Source organism: Electrophorus electricus, chromosome 12 (genome assembly GCF_013358815.1).
Source record: "Electrophorus electricus isolate fEleEle1 chromosome 12, fEleEle1.pri, whole genome shotgun sequence".
NCBI lineage: Eukaryota > Metazoa > Chordata > Actinopteri > Gymnotiformes > Gymnotidae > Electrophorus > Electrophorus electricus.
The window spans coordinates 3,222,213-3,236,921 of record NC_049546.1 but is presented as its reverse complement, the minus strand read 5'-3'; the positions used below and the strand labels follow the sequence as shown (position 1 = coordinate 3,236,921).

At 42.3% G+C, this 14,709-nt stretch overlaps 1 protein-coding gene across 12 annotated transcripts in view; it reads right to left on the bottom strand.

The window, feature by feature from the left end:
- mical2b (microtubule associated monooxygenase, calponin and LIM domain containing 2b) overlaps nucleotides 1-14,709 on the bottom strand; it is a 56,354-nt gene that overhangs the window by 2,163 nt on the left and 39,482 nt on the right. For 7 of the 12 annotated variants that reach the window (XM_035532085.1, XM_035532087.1, XM_035532088.1 and 4 more), the window contains 10 exons: nucleotides 10,915-11,059; nucleotides 10,148-10,227; nucleotides 9,177-9,245; nucleotides 8,347-8,450; nucleotides 7,063-8,230; nucleotides 6,190-6,269; nucleotides 5,269-5,367; nucleotides 5,093-5,186; nucleotides 1,325-1,424; nucleotides 951-1,024 (listed from right to left, as the gene is read on the bottom strand). In XM_035532085.1, the coding sequence (XP_035387978.1) occupies nucleotides 951-1,024; nucleotides 1,325-1,424; nucleotides 5,093-5,186; nucleotides 5,269-5,367; nucleotides 6,190-6,269; nucleotides 7,063-8,230; nucleotides 8,347-8,450; nucleotides 9,177-9,245; nucleotides 10,148-10,227; nucleotides 10,915-11,059 (2,013 nt within the window). Of the gene's footprint in view, nucleotides 1-950; nucleotides 1,025-1,324; nucleotides 1,425-5,092; nucleotides 5,187-5,268; nucleotides 5,368-6,189; nucleotides 6,270-7,062; nucleotides 8,231-8,346; nucleotides 8,451-9,176; nucleotides 9,246-10,147; nucleotides 10,228-10,914; nucleotides 11,060-13,330; nucleotides 13,992-14,709 lie in introns of those variants that run through there. The other 5 variants (XM_035532086.1, XM_035532097.1, XM_035532096.1 and 2 more) reach the window with 5 other exon arrangements.

Below are 14,709 nucleotides of genomic sequence, written 5' to 3'. Positions count from 1 at the left end.
TGATCATGTTTTGTAATGTAGGATTCCCATCCATGTCAATGGAATTGGAAACAACTATAAATGGCACTTAAGCAGGTGTTTCTTTACCATTTGCAATTAAAACAAATGGTTACAAATGGTTGTTTTTGCAAAATGGATGTGAAAAGCAACACAGAAACAAATTAATGTTGTATACGTTTGTTCTGTAAATACGTCTGAGCACATCTATTCAGCATAATTAAATCAGTGTTACACAGTGTCCAGTTCGACACTAATGATATTACAGTATTGCAATAGAGTGAATGTCCTCACCCATATCCTCATGTTCTGAACAAAAATAAACTCATTTCCTAGAGGCAGTGGACCAACCATTGACTTGCAAATGAAGATTCTGTCACCTTGCTCAGCTGCTGCTTACATGCAAAAGCAGCAACACGTGTTTAGTATTAACCAAGCGACACGTCTGTAGGACGGCATTCTGGTGAGCTCAGATAAACCTTATTTTAAGCCTATTTTCCATACAGTGCTGAGAAAAGAATTGTAAGAATTGTAACACTTGTATTCATTTAGGTATGTTAATGGGCTGTTTGAATGACTGTGGAACAACACATGCAACAAACATGTTTTCCTTTTTCTGAAATAAAAACCCATCTCCAACACAGCAGCTTTTCAGTCCAAAGTACAAATTCTGACCATGATATTAAGATTATAATTTAGATACAAAAAGAATGGCTTATTTAAATAATATAAAATAGAATTAATGCAATATCAAAAAGACTGAAGGTTCTTACACACCAACAGCATGAATCTATGAAGAAGCCAGACAGAAACAGAGATAGACAGATGGACAGAGAGACAGAAGCAGAATAAGGAGGGAAGGAGGGGGGTAGAGCAAGCGAGTGTGTGTGTGTGTGTGTGTGTGTGTGTGTGTGTGTGTGTGTGTGTGTGTGTGCGCACGCGTGCACCCTCACCCTCGATGGCCATCCTGTGTCTGAGGTCCTGCTGTAGCTGACTTTGCCTGTCCTCCAGCTCCAGTTCCTGAGCACTGCATTACACAAACAGGCCAAGCACAGCATTACACAGACAGGCCTGTGTTAGACCTCTTACTGAGTTAGACCTCACTTTTTTTATTTACGTTAACATATACATCTTTTCAATATATACTAACAGTCTCTATCAGCAGTTAATCGAGAATATAAATTAATCCACATACACAGACACTGCCATCATAAGGCATCTTATTCACATTTAAGTGCCTCATCTAATCATGTGACAGGCATGTGATTTCACTCTGCTGCTGAGGTCCAACGGATGCAGGCCTCTAACACAGAGCATGTCCACTTACAAGATCATGAGCTCAGATTCATATCTGGCGAGTCTGTTCTTCTCCAGCACCAGATTAAACCAGGTCTGCTGAAGCCCAGCCTCGTCCTCACAGGGTTCCGCTGAAATATGAAAACCGGATTACCAGATTACACTCGAGACACACTTTGGTAGTGATGGCTTTGTGACTGTCTGAGAAATTGTGTGTTTACTCGTTTAAAAAAGGGGAAATTTGGATAATAATAAGGATGAGGACAAGGATAACATCATCATCATCATCATCATCATCATTATTATTATTATTATTCAAGGAACATTACTACCAGAACATCAAAGAGTGAATCAGGCTTGGTTACATAGCTAGGCTTGTAGTTTTGTTCATTCTTCTTCTAACCCCCCCCCCACCCCAATCCTGCCCCAAGCCCAATCTGCCCTCCTACCCACTTTACCCCTGTGCCCATCCTGCCCTTGTGCCCAAAATGATGCCATTTCCCCCACGTGCTTAATTTATGATAACAAATCTTGTTGATTTGGTATTAAACATGCAGAGCACTGACATCATCCACAAAACAGTCTCGGGTGATGGGGAGATAACACAATCAGGATCACCCACACACAAACAGCCAAACGGCACACGTGTCTCTCCTTTTAATGCAGACCAAGCTGTTATACTCGTCGTCTCCCACCTACTCCCACCCACTTTCCATTCACTCCAAGCCTGTGACCATCGACTAACAAAGCGCCTATTCAACTTGGAAAGCCCTCAGCCCTCTGTACAATAATCTATACAGACAAGCAAAGAGGGAGGACGGTGGGTGCAGGCCTGCCATAGTCCATCTTCAGAGTGGACGCTCATCCGCGTCGTCTTCACTGGAATGCACCACAAGGCTGCACCCTGGAGCTGAGCGATGCTCTTTGATAAAACAAGGCCAGTGATGTTGAAGAGTCACATGATGCACTTAAGAAAATGGATTTTGTGCAGTGCAGGTGAAGAGTGGAGCTAGAGACCTCTGCAGTCCGCCACTTCGAGCGAGTGCCTTCATTTATTTACTGCAAGTCCCAAAAATCCGCTCACCTGAATCCACGCAGCACATGCAACAGCTAAAAAGCTGAAGGACATTAGTGAGCAAAGAGACCAAAATGATCCCCTGCTCACTCAGCAAGATGTTAAAATTCAATGTACTGTTCTGGCAGTAACACATGGTGGCTCTCAGGGCTGTGATTATAAACTCATTATACAGACAGGCATGGTTAGCCTTTTTTCATCAGGAAGAAGTGTGGGGTTTAATAACCCCCACGTATATCAACATTTGCTAAAATAACGAAGCGTCACATTTTCAGACCATTTTGGACCACTTTTCCTCTTTCCTGTCTATTTACAGGAGCCATTACCTCTGCAGTCATTTCAGTACAATTTACACTCTAAATGCCTATTTGGTTTGAATGCAAATTGCTATTATTTGAATGTCTAATTTTGTCCTCTTACAAAAAAAAAACCAAACAAACAAAAACCTCTAACTCACACCGCAGCATAGGCAGGGGCCCGGGAAGGCTAATGTTGCACAAAGATGGCACAAAAGGAGAAGAGGTTCACAAAAAAAAAAAAGAAAACACTTCATACACAACAAGCCTGTCTGAACAATTTGACAGAGTAACCTTGTGGCTTTCTCTTGCTTTATAATGTGGAAAGGCAAAAACACACAGCTCAGTTAGAATGGCTGTGCCTCACCAAGGCTATGCAGCCCTCCCACTGAAGTGTTCAGCATCACTACAGAAAAGTGACCAAGACTGCATTCCTCCATGTGCAAAAGACTCCTTTGAATTACACACGATTCAAAAGTTGAATGAACATGATTTTGAAATAGATTCACTCATTTTCGAGTGGGTGAGTTTACCCTTTTATTTAAATTACACTCTCGCTTGTAACGATGCATTAAGAACGCATACTTTGCTTTTTTAAATTTTATTTTATTTCTATTCATCACTGCATAAAGATGAGGCCATAGAAAACGCCACTGCTATCTCAGCAGAATGTCCTGTACATAGTTTAAGACAATAATTAAAAATAATAAACAAAAAAATGTACCATTTTTTTCCTCAACAAATTGCACTGAAAGATCTCGCTTTATTCACCATACTTGTGGTAACCAAAGGCTGTAGAGAAGGACACATGGCTAGCTGAGACTCAGAGACTCTTCAGGACCAACAGCTCAACAGCAGCATGGCTTTGCTAGCACCTACAATACTGATAAAGTACCATTTCACTGAAGATTCAGTGGCAACTTTCAGTATTTGAATACATTACTATTGTACGTAATGCATTACTATTGTAGTCCCACTAAAAAAAGTCAGTCTAGACATCTGAAGGCCCCACTGAAAAATTCAACAAGTGGAGCAAAAATGGAGGCCCACTAAGTGCCTACTCACAATCATGTTAAAATAGGCACAAATACCAACTTTCAAGTCTCATTAACCATCATAAGAAAACACCCAGACGTCTCTATTACAACTGATAGGCTTCCCCACACCCCAAATGTGATAAATAAAAAAAATCCATGCAGGGCCACACTGGAAATGATTGTCACTTTATTGACCTCCCGATCCACAGGAAGGCGAGAAGCAGCATGTCAGCACTTTTGTTAATTAATCATAAAACACATCTTACCTGGGCAGCTGTGAATATTATGTTGGAAGCAGTGCATGCAAGCAACTTGCTTTGTCTTGTGGGGTGCCTCAAGATTCCTGAAACTAGCCTTATTTAATACAGACATGCTTCTGTTATCCCGGATAATTAATAAGTACATTTCCTTTCACCAGGACGCAGTTGTAGATGTCTCCAGCTACCAACCCTCGAAGGTCTATGAGCTCCTAAAGGTGGGATGTGCACCTAAATTCCTTGTTAATGGGAATGACCAACTGAGAAAAGTTGCCCTGGTGCACCTAGAGTATGTGAGAACTAACAAAACAACCTGGGTGTTACTTTCGGCAGCAACTTAGCTTTAGGAAATGCATAAGTAAATTTTGCAAAACTGTATTTTATCACCTGAGGAATATACACATTGTACCTGACTAACAGCTGATGGTGAAAAATGTTTTGACTGGATTAGTCAAAGACTCCTCAAGGTCCAAAGCATCATGTCTAGTTTGTAGAGAGTGCAAGATTCTGACATAAGCAAAAAATGGAGCATGTTTCATCTGTTCTCAGACAGCGGCACTGGCTACCTGGGTCTTACACAATTGATTTCAGGATACTCTTAATGACTTTTAAATGCCTCCATGGTGTCACCCCCATTATAGCCCAGTGAACTAATAATTAAGAACGCTCCCAAAAGAGCTCTGAGATATATTTGACAGATATGCTGCTCATACTCGCTACCCCGTTAAAAGAGCCCCGTTAGGACTCTTTTCTGAGCCCTAAACCTTGGACTTCCCTCCGCAGTGATCTGAGGTCTCTAGAAGATGCACTTTTAAGAGGAGGGTTAAAATCTGTCTGTTCACATTTGATTTTAATTAACCTGTAACTTCAGCAGTTTGTTTTCTGTATTTTAATCTTAGTTTTATATTTGATCACTATTTTTAACCAGTCATTTACAAACACCAATGATTCAACTGCACTAATGCTTTAACTCCATCAAGGATGCATTGGCACCCAAAACAAGACTGGATCAACCACTGGTACCAATAAGTCATCAGCCCCAAAATTACCTAAAGCGTTAGTCACTTCAAACAAACCTCCCGCCCACGAACGAGCAAGAGGGACTACTGAGGTAGAGACGGAGCTGTTTCTTACTGTTCTCTCCTCTCAGGAGCTTCTCCAGGGCTACGCCCTCTTCCTCCAGTGCCCTCTGCTTCTCCTCCACCTCCTCCAGCTGCCTCTGGATGACCTACGCACACCAGCACACACACACCGTCACCCCCCGCAACACGTGGCGTACCCAAGCCGTGGGTGTGGGTGGTTGTCTGTACCTGAGCCCTGTGGAGGCGCTTGAGCTGGTCTCGCTTGGTCTGCAGGACGAGCAGCTCCTCCTGCTTCCTGCTCCGGCTCTTGGAGCCACCCGCATCTGACTGTCACAGTAGGCCGCGACAGGCACACAAGCACACGGAGAGGAAATGGCACAAAATACAAATATTTAGCAGAATCCTACTCGAAAGTGCTCTCGACAGGGCATAAAGTTTCTGCCATACCGTGAATCAAGAACACCCGTTATTATCTCATTATTGGAATTTGATTTGGATTGGTGGACAGTCACAAATTAGATCAATTACTGTTAGGGGCGTTGCTCCATATTATGGCTTAAATATCAATGTACACGCGTTATTACATGATAGATACAAATTCAGGTGTTAATATATAACGCATTCAAGTGTAAACACCAATAATGCAGCTTCCAAACCAAAGTGATCCCCTTGTAAACAGTCTCGTTTTGGTAGTAATTCTTTTATGGTTGGGTGGGGGGAGGTGTAGTGGTGATGTGCGCTCCAGTCCCTCATAACTGTGCTGCTTTAGTTCTGCTGCACAAACTCTAAGAGCTGTACATTTCAAGTTCAGGTTTGGTTTATTTGTCACATACATAGTCATACACAGTATAACTCGCAGTGAAATTTCATGGGTGTTCACCGAACATGCACCTTCAACTGCTTTCAGAGTCAGTATGTGACATCCTGTAAATACAGTGCTTGTATATTCATTCCATAATGGGTTGACAAAGGTCCACCACTCTCACACCAAGGGGCAAGGCCAGTCACCAAGGTGTATAGTCACCATGTAAAATGTGAGAGCATTCCACAGTTTCTGATACGAGATGCTACCCATGAGATAAGTGTTAATGTGGAGGACGGTAAGGGAAGCTCGGTTCCCCTTTGGTTCCTCATAAAGCTGGTCTTTACCCTGTGCCTGTCCAACTCCAAGTCTTCTTCATCAGTGGAGTAGTTCTCCTCCTCCTCTTTCTGCTGCAACTGTGTGGAGTCTATGAACACAACACACAACGCACCGATGACCTATTTTAATATCGAGGAACGAGCCAGGTGGCACAGAAAGCCTTGCTGTGGGTGTGCCCCTGTAAAACTGGCCCTTGGAAACCCAGAAGCTTTTAATGAACACCAGCGATATAATAATGCTGATGGACAGAATAATTAAATAGATAAAACTTGATATTTGACTAAGCACTTTACTGAAATACATATATACTGAAATATGTATATTGTTCTATGAAATATATCTTGATTCTTATTCCAGTTTAATTAATGTAATCAAACGTAAGAGCATATAAACTATACTGCTGGCAGCAGTTAGCAGTACAAGAAAGCCTGAATGGTTTTGCACTGAATAGATTTGCTGGTTGATTATGTGGCAAGATTAAAATGATTGGCCTCATACACATCTGGGTGCATGCTGGCAAAGAACCGAGCTTACAGTCTGCTAAGCAACATTACACACAAGACTGAAAACATATTTATACAAAGGAAACCAAGAATTACTTTTAAACCCATCACAGTTAATCTGTGTGTGGTGGATTCTAATATCGGTCAGATGGTTGCATGGATTTATTGAGCTTCTGAGGGTAAACACCCAGCTGCTTATATTGCACAGTGCATGAAACCCCTCCATGACTGGATTACTGCAGTGGCATCAGTTACATTGCAGCACTAATATCCAGCAACAAGGACATCATATCATCCAGGACTCACGGATGTGTTCACAACAGACAAAGCTGTAGCTGTTTATGTTTATGATAGGACTTATTTTTCCCCTGTTCTCACCTTTGCTCCTGAATTTGGAGAGGATAGCCAAGATGTCCTTCGTCTGGTCATCTGTCTCACTTCTATCTCGCACCTCATTCCGCTTCAGACGGAGAGAAGAGAAGAAGTTGAGCTTCCGACGCGGCAGGGAAGCCATGTCATCCTTGGAATTCCCTGGCGGCTTGGCGCTGAGCGTCACCTGCTCCAGCATGGTGGTGATTTCGCTCCTTTTCTTCACACTCAGCGGGTTTCCTTCGGTAGCAGCTCTAGAGCTCCCTCCCTCGGCCTCCTCCCGGGTCTGGGAGGTGGATCCAAACAGGGAGCCCTCAGACCATGGCCTGGCTCGGTGGGGGCGGATCCTCTTGACCGATCGAGAGTTGTTTTCTGCACCGGACAAAGATCTCCGCAGGGTGCTTGCCCATAACTGGAAGCCTGAGAGCAGAGAGTTTCGGCTGGGCTCAGGCGGTACAGAGCTGGGCTCCGCAAAGGCCACTGCATCGTTCTGAGGCTGCGTTGTGTTCTCAGGTCTTCTGCGCCTCTGGATGTCACCTTCTGCTTCATCTGTGACCACAGGTGCTGATGAGAACCTTCCCGGAGTGGCTATGTCCCAGTTCAGCAGCCGGTCCTTCTCTGATGAGGAGAGCATCAGCTTCTTCTTGGGGGTGAGAGAGGTCTGCTTCTCTAGGAAGAGGGACATGTCACTGGGGGGTTTCTCTATGGAGGGGGTCATGTAGTTTGGAGGTTTCTCTAGTGAGGGGATCGTGTAGTTTGGAGCTTTCTCTAGGGAGGAGGCGATGTAGTTGGGAGGATTCTCTAGAGAGGGGGTCGTGTTTTTTGGAGGTTTTTCAAAGGAGGGGGTTGTGCAATTGGGAGGTCTCTCTAGGGAGGGGGTCATGTAGTTGGGAGGTTTCTCTAGGGAGGGTGCCGCGTAGTTTGGAGGTTTCTCTAGTGAGGTGGTCATGTAGTTTGGAGGTTTCTCTAGCAAGGGCATCGTGTAGTTGGGAAGTTTCTCTAGCGAGGGGGTTGTGTAGTTGCAGGGCTTCTCTGGGCAGAGGTAGCTGGGTGTCAGAGTGGCAAGAATTCCATGAGGGCGGTAGCGGGCAAATGTGGCAAGAGTTGGCTGGTCCTGTTCCTCCTGAAGGGGGTGCTGAGAGGCTGCAGACAGCTTCTCTGGTTTTGCTATAGTCTCCTGTAGAATCATGAAATCAACAGACGACAAAAAATACTAATTCACAAAATGAATGAATGACTGACTGAATGAATGAATGAATGACAATGACTGAATGAATGAATGAACGAACATACGGGTGCATGTATCTCCTCAAAGTCTGAATCTTCTTCTATGAGAACGCTGTTATCTTCTGTTAATTGGTTGTGGTCGAATGTCTTTACCAAGATCAGGGGCAATGCTGGGACATGGGAACAACATTCAGAGATGGATTTGTTGCATGATACAATTATAATACCACAGACAAGATAAAATACAGTTACTGAGATTCACTTGAATTATATATATTCACTTTCTCTTGGTATATACCAGGTGGTTAGTGCATGAGGTCATGCAAGCATTCATGTCTCAGATGTATGCAAAATAGAAATACATTTGAATAGCAAGGTATCATAAAAATCCTAAATATCATTTTTAGAACAGGTTTTGTAAAAATAACAAATGAACTACTATTTAAAAGGGTGATTAAGATCATAAGTTAAAAAGTATGAAACAGGCTGGTTTTATTTAATTGTTTATTTTTAAACTTTCTTAAAGGACATAACAATGACTCCCTCTAGTGAACAGAGAAAGTGTTTGCAGTCTACTCTAAATAACAGATGCCAAACTTTTAAGAGTTTACCTCACAAAAGACGTCCATGCTTGGGTACTATTTAATGCCAGTGTTTTTAAGGGACAAATAATTCTGTGCTTATGGTCAGGTGTGACTTCAGTCTGTATTAATTTCTATAAACAGACAGGATGCGATGCAATGGAGGGACTTTAATTCAGGATTAATGTAAATGTGAATGAACATGAGTCATATAATACCACTGCAGGCATGGACAAGAAAGCGAGTGGTGTGACGAGAGAGAGAGAGAGAGAGAGAGAGAGAGAGAGAGAGAGAGAATAAGAGAAAGATTCATACTAGTTTTGATTTTCCTCTTCCAGCTAATGGTTCTGTTGGAAAATCCTCCTTTGGCATTGGAGTGTGCCACTGCAGAAATGACACACAGCACATTAGCATCCTCATCTTAGAACACTGCCCACATTATGTTCTGAGAGAAAAGGAAAGAAAGATTTTCAAAGAACAGAAACAGGAGAAAACCTTAAAGAACCCCCTAAGCATACCAACATGGGCCATGTTGATGGAAGGGTTTGTAAACATTTATCTGTATGTTGAAATTCTCTGTGTTCTGGAGAGAGACAAAGCAGCTACAGGCACATAAGCTCCCCAGCTGCTGTCCAACTGCATGTGTGACTGTGAACAAAACGTTCAGGCCAGCATCCATCAGCCAAGACAAATGCCGACATAATAAAGCACTGGCTTCAGCCTAACACTCCCAGATCCACTGATAAAAGTAATGCAATAAGGGGGGAGGGATGGAGAAAGAGAGGGAGGAAGGGAGAGAGCGAGAGATGTGCTATTTGGCCTGAGACTACACATTTGCAACTTATCTGACAACAATCAAAAGACAAAAACTAAGGAAAGTGTCGACCATGTCCAGACTCAAAGAGCACAGCCTGGCCAGCGAACCTGGCCATCGCAACAGATCATACAGCAGCATAATTCATAGAGTCTTGTCATAGCCTAAGAGACAACCAGTAACTCACCCTCTTCAGCTGTCAGTGTTGTTGAGGGTATTGCACTTTCTTTAATGATTTTTCTATTTTTTCCTGTTTCATAGTTATGTTAATTTGATTTGACAATAACTTACAACATTCATGCCAGTAAAGCAAATGAGAGAGAGAGAGAGAAATAAGATTTTAGGAACAGGGAAGGAGTAGTGGTTAACTTGATAACGGTGCATATTGGTGCATGTGTGTGTGCATGAGTATTCATGCAGGTAGAACCCTCTGTGCGTGCGTGCGCACGTGCATGAGAACATGCATGCTCACCTTTGTTCGGCTGTAAAGAGTTGGGTTTGAGTGGCTCAGACGCCGTGGAGGCTTCTTGTAGAGACGAATCCACCGGCCTGCTGGGCAGCAGCACAAAGCTTTCAGTAACACATCGATAAACAGGAGTCTCATGAGCTTCAGCTCCCATGCACACGGTGAGCTTGCGAAGGAAGTGGAATGTGGCATCATGTCCTCTCTGTCACGGTGGTGTGCTACTCTTACCCTTGAATCTAAAGCCAGTCTCAGATGATGTAATAATTTCCAAAGCAGTTAGTGGAACCTATGGTCCATTCTGTCACCTCTCCTGACTACTAAGAAAACAGAAGTTGGAAAATCATTCGGATTCCAGACCTCCAGGATTGTAGGTTGAAAAGATCTGCATTAACTACCAGAGTCTACGAAATCCAGGGTGGGATTTGAGGGCCAGAGTGGACTGTCTATAGTCTGCTCTATAGGGTCCTAAACAGGGTAGACAGAAGTGGGGTCAGTGAGCACACAGCAGCCCATTTCAGTCTTTCGGGTTGCAGTAAAGGAAACATTTTGCTCTGTGTCATTGACGGCTGCGGTATATTTTTTACAACCCTGCATATGTGGTGTGGAGGGACATTATTCTTCCGCTGGGATCCAAAATGACTCACTGCTTGAGATAAAAGTGAAATAAACAGGAACGTAAAAGCGTCAAGGCCCTGCCCTATATAGTGCACGTAGAAGGGGAATTCATTTGGGATGCAAGCCAAATAAACTGGGGAGGAGGAGCGGCGACAAACCTGGTGTCAGTGGGTGCTGGACCTTCAGAAAGCTCCTGTTCAGTCGGACTCTCCACAACCTTGCTGGGGTCCGTGCTGGGATCCAGCATATGGTTCTGGTCCAGGCTGGGCTGTGGCTCAGTCACTGAATTGAGTCCTAATGTGTCTACACACACACAAAGATATACAAAAACACTACAACAGAGAACCTGTAGAGTCAGCCAACTGTTGCAGATGACACAGCCGTGCCTGTACCAGTATCACTATAAGAGAATCTTCTCCTTAAGGTTCACATAATAGTTGGCATTTCCATAGCACATACAGTGTAACTCATCTTGTGTACTCCTGCCAGAGATCGTTTAGGTTTAAAGATATTCACCAATGGGAGGTAATGGCTTTCTTAAACAATTGTTTAGGTACAGTAGTCCATAAGTATTTGGACAGTGACTATTTCTGTTGTTTTGGTATTCCAGTACACAGGACCTGAAAATGACCGTTGTCTTGGAGGTCAGAGTGCAGAATGTCAGCTGTAAACTGATGGTGTTTGTTTCTAAATCTGGTGAAATGCATTGGATTCACAGCCCTTTTTAAACACAGTGCCCCATTTCAGGATCTGAAAGGCACTGGACAAATGAACATAAAAAGGAGCACAAAGGCAAACTGTCTACTTATAGAACGTAACGTATCTGTAAAAATGGGACTGAAGGTAGAAAATGGCTTTAGTACACATTTATTCTGTTGTGTGTGAATACCAATCTGGACTGGAAGTAAAACAATGGGCCCAAAACATTCATTCCGCAGAAGTGGACAATTCCTGCAAGAACCCATGAGCAGTTCCTCTCCAGAACACTGCCCGTGTGACCTGAAGATCAGAGTGAAAGGCTTCCTGCTAACTGAATGAAGTTGTGAAGAACAATAAGAAATGTCTCTTTCCACCTTCAGCCAACCACACATCCAACTAACACAAGGGCAAATACATTCACATTTTAAGCATTTAGCAGGTGCTCTTATCCACTGCGAATTACAAAAATTCTTTGTCATCTACTCATAGAATGTATCCGAGTCAGTTCAGTAGATCAGAGTCAGAGATACCTCTGAGCTAGTACTGCTAAATACAGGAATCAATGCTGACAAATGAGCATAAGTACCATATCAAACAACATTAACTGCAATACCAAAGTCCACTAAATTACTACATATACAACTTCTGATGCAATGTTCAGAGCTGATTAAAAACACTACAATTTAGAATTACTTAAAATAAATATGCACAAATATGAACAATGTAATTGATAATTATTGATTACTGGATTAATGTTCTATCCTGTCAGCTTCTAGATCATTATACTACTATATAAATAAGTCCAGTCATAATTATTGGTAACCAGAGTTGGAGGTAATGGGATACAGTGCAGGTTACTGTAACTGAATTACTTTCTATTTAATCGATTACAGTTTTGGTTTTTATAATCATCTTAATAAGAATTTACTTACTTGCACTAAGACTTAAGTGGCTAATATTAATTAAGTATATGAACAAGTTTAAAACAAATTCCATCTATTACTGTATTGGATTAATCTATATAGACTAATGCTGTGTACGTTAGTATTTTTTGTCTTTTTTTGCCTTTCCCAAGCAGTTTACACGTTGTGGGTTTGACAGAGTAACACTGAAGCCATAAGAAGTGTGCTTACTTTATCCATGAGGTAATGGGTAAAGTACCCATCACAGACTGTGAGAATCATTTTAATGGGTTTTTATACCCATGAGAAGATTGCTATTAACATAGCTACTGAATCAAAACACTGCAAAAACATGCTAAAATGACACATTCACTTTGACTGGAGCCTTCTACCTCATTAACATCCCAACATCGCAGATCGAAGAAAGAGCAGAGGACAGAAAAGACCCAGATGAAAAACCTGTTTGAATGCCAGCGTATGAACTGCATTTGCAATGGGTCTATTGTATGCACTGCTTTTGTGATATAGACAGGAAAAGGGGTATTTTGTGGGATACAGGGTTCTGGTTCATTAAACAGAGCCATTTGCCCCTAAAATTATAAGTGGAGACTGAACACATCAAAGCCATGATGACGAAAGTGCAGTTAACACCTTAAAAAGACATGGAAACGTCTGTGCATGTGTGCATACGTGGAGTGGGCGTAAACAACGGTGGGTTATTCACTTTAAGGTCAGCGTGTGTTCTGTGGGTGAGTACAGTGCAGGGGGCTTGATTGCCTGTCGGGTTGTCCATCTAAGCGGCTAAATTGTTAGAATGGTGAACATCATTTGCAAGTGGATAACCCAAATGCTTTAATGAACAAAATGAATTTGTTCTAATATGTGCTTTGTTCTGTATCTATACACATCTTATTTGATTGGTAAGCAAAAGGCAGAAACAGAAATTGAATTAAAAATCAATTTATTTAACAGTTACAGGCTTTAAATGTTATAAATTAAGAAAAAAAACATTTTTCTTTCACTGTGAAATGTACAGGTATGTAGGGGAACTATAAATAGTGCTAAAATTTACAAAGCAAATTTATCCTTGAAGGATTTGTGTGTATGTGTGCAAAACTAGCACCATCCGTTAAAGGGTGAGCTCAGAACAAGCCCGAGGTCTGGAGTTGGATTGGGATAACAAAGCAGCCTCTGGAAGAGACGGTGACATAAGGACACAGACACAGAGGAACAGGGAGAGGAGGAAGATTATGCTGTGAATTGCAAAACTAAAGAGAAGGCCACAAATGTATTCGGTGTTTCCACATGCAGGCATGGATGGTGGGGGATGTAGCAGGGGGGAGGTGGCATTGGGTGGGCACTAGTGCTGCAATTATTCATGAGTTAGCTTTGGGTAATGTTGGGGGCAAATGTCAAGCACCATGATGTAACAAAATAGTTTTTCATACGCGTTCATACATGAGACCCATGCTGCATTCTCAGAAGACGTGGTTAATATGTGGTCATAAGTGCCAGTGCTAGCAAATGCAAAGCAAAATGCAACACCCTGATCACCTGACTCTGGCAGGCCAATCACCTCCATGCTGTCACGATTCAGCCAATCAGGGGTTGGAGTATTGGAAACTTGGAACAGACTAATGTATGATGCACAAGGGAATGGAGAAATGACGGATGAAGAGAAAGAGAGGAAGAAAATGAAGAAAAAGGAGTTCTTGTGTGTATACTGCAAAGCACCTCTGAGAATAAATCATCACTGGAACTTCTAGGATTACACATAGTACAGTACTTGAAAACAGCACTGAAAACATTTAATACTGTTAAAAGCTTAAATTATAACTTTTAAATCTTCCTCTCGGTATCAGTCATTGTAATGCTTTTTTTAAAAAAAAAAACAAAAAAAACAAAAGCACAATTGTTTGGCATTCATGTTGCACACGACACCACGGGGGAAAGGAAAACACAAGGCTGACCCTGAATAGAAAGATCAGGGCCTTTCCCCCGTAGTTGAGTCATCACAAGCACACCGGGCAGTTTGGCTCTAGCTTACACAACCTACTACAGTACAGTGCACATAAAAGATTCATTTTTGGTCATTTAAACTGTTTAACCACTAAAGTAAACACAAACAGTGTTACATATTTACTAATATGTAAAGACTGATGAACTGTTAAACCCTGTAGAACTGTGTTTCTCAGGCTTGATCTAGGACCTTCCCTACACTACACTTTTCCAGTGTTTTCCCTGTTCCCAACATACACCACTCAACTCATCGGCTAAATAATAAGCTCCTAAGAGAGTTCTAAAAGTGTCTGTTAGAGGAGCAGGAGCAAGACTGGGAAGCACTAGGCTAAA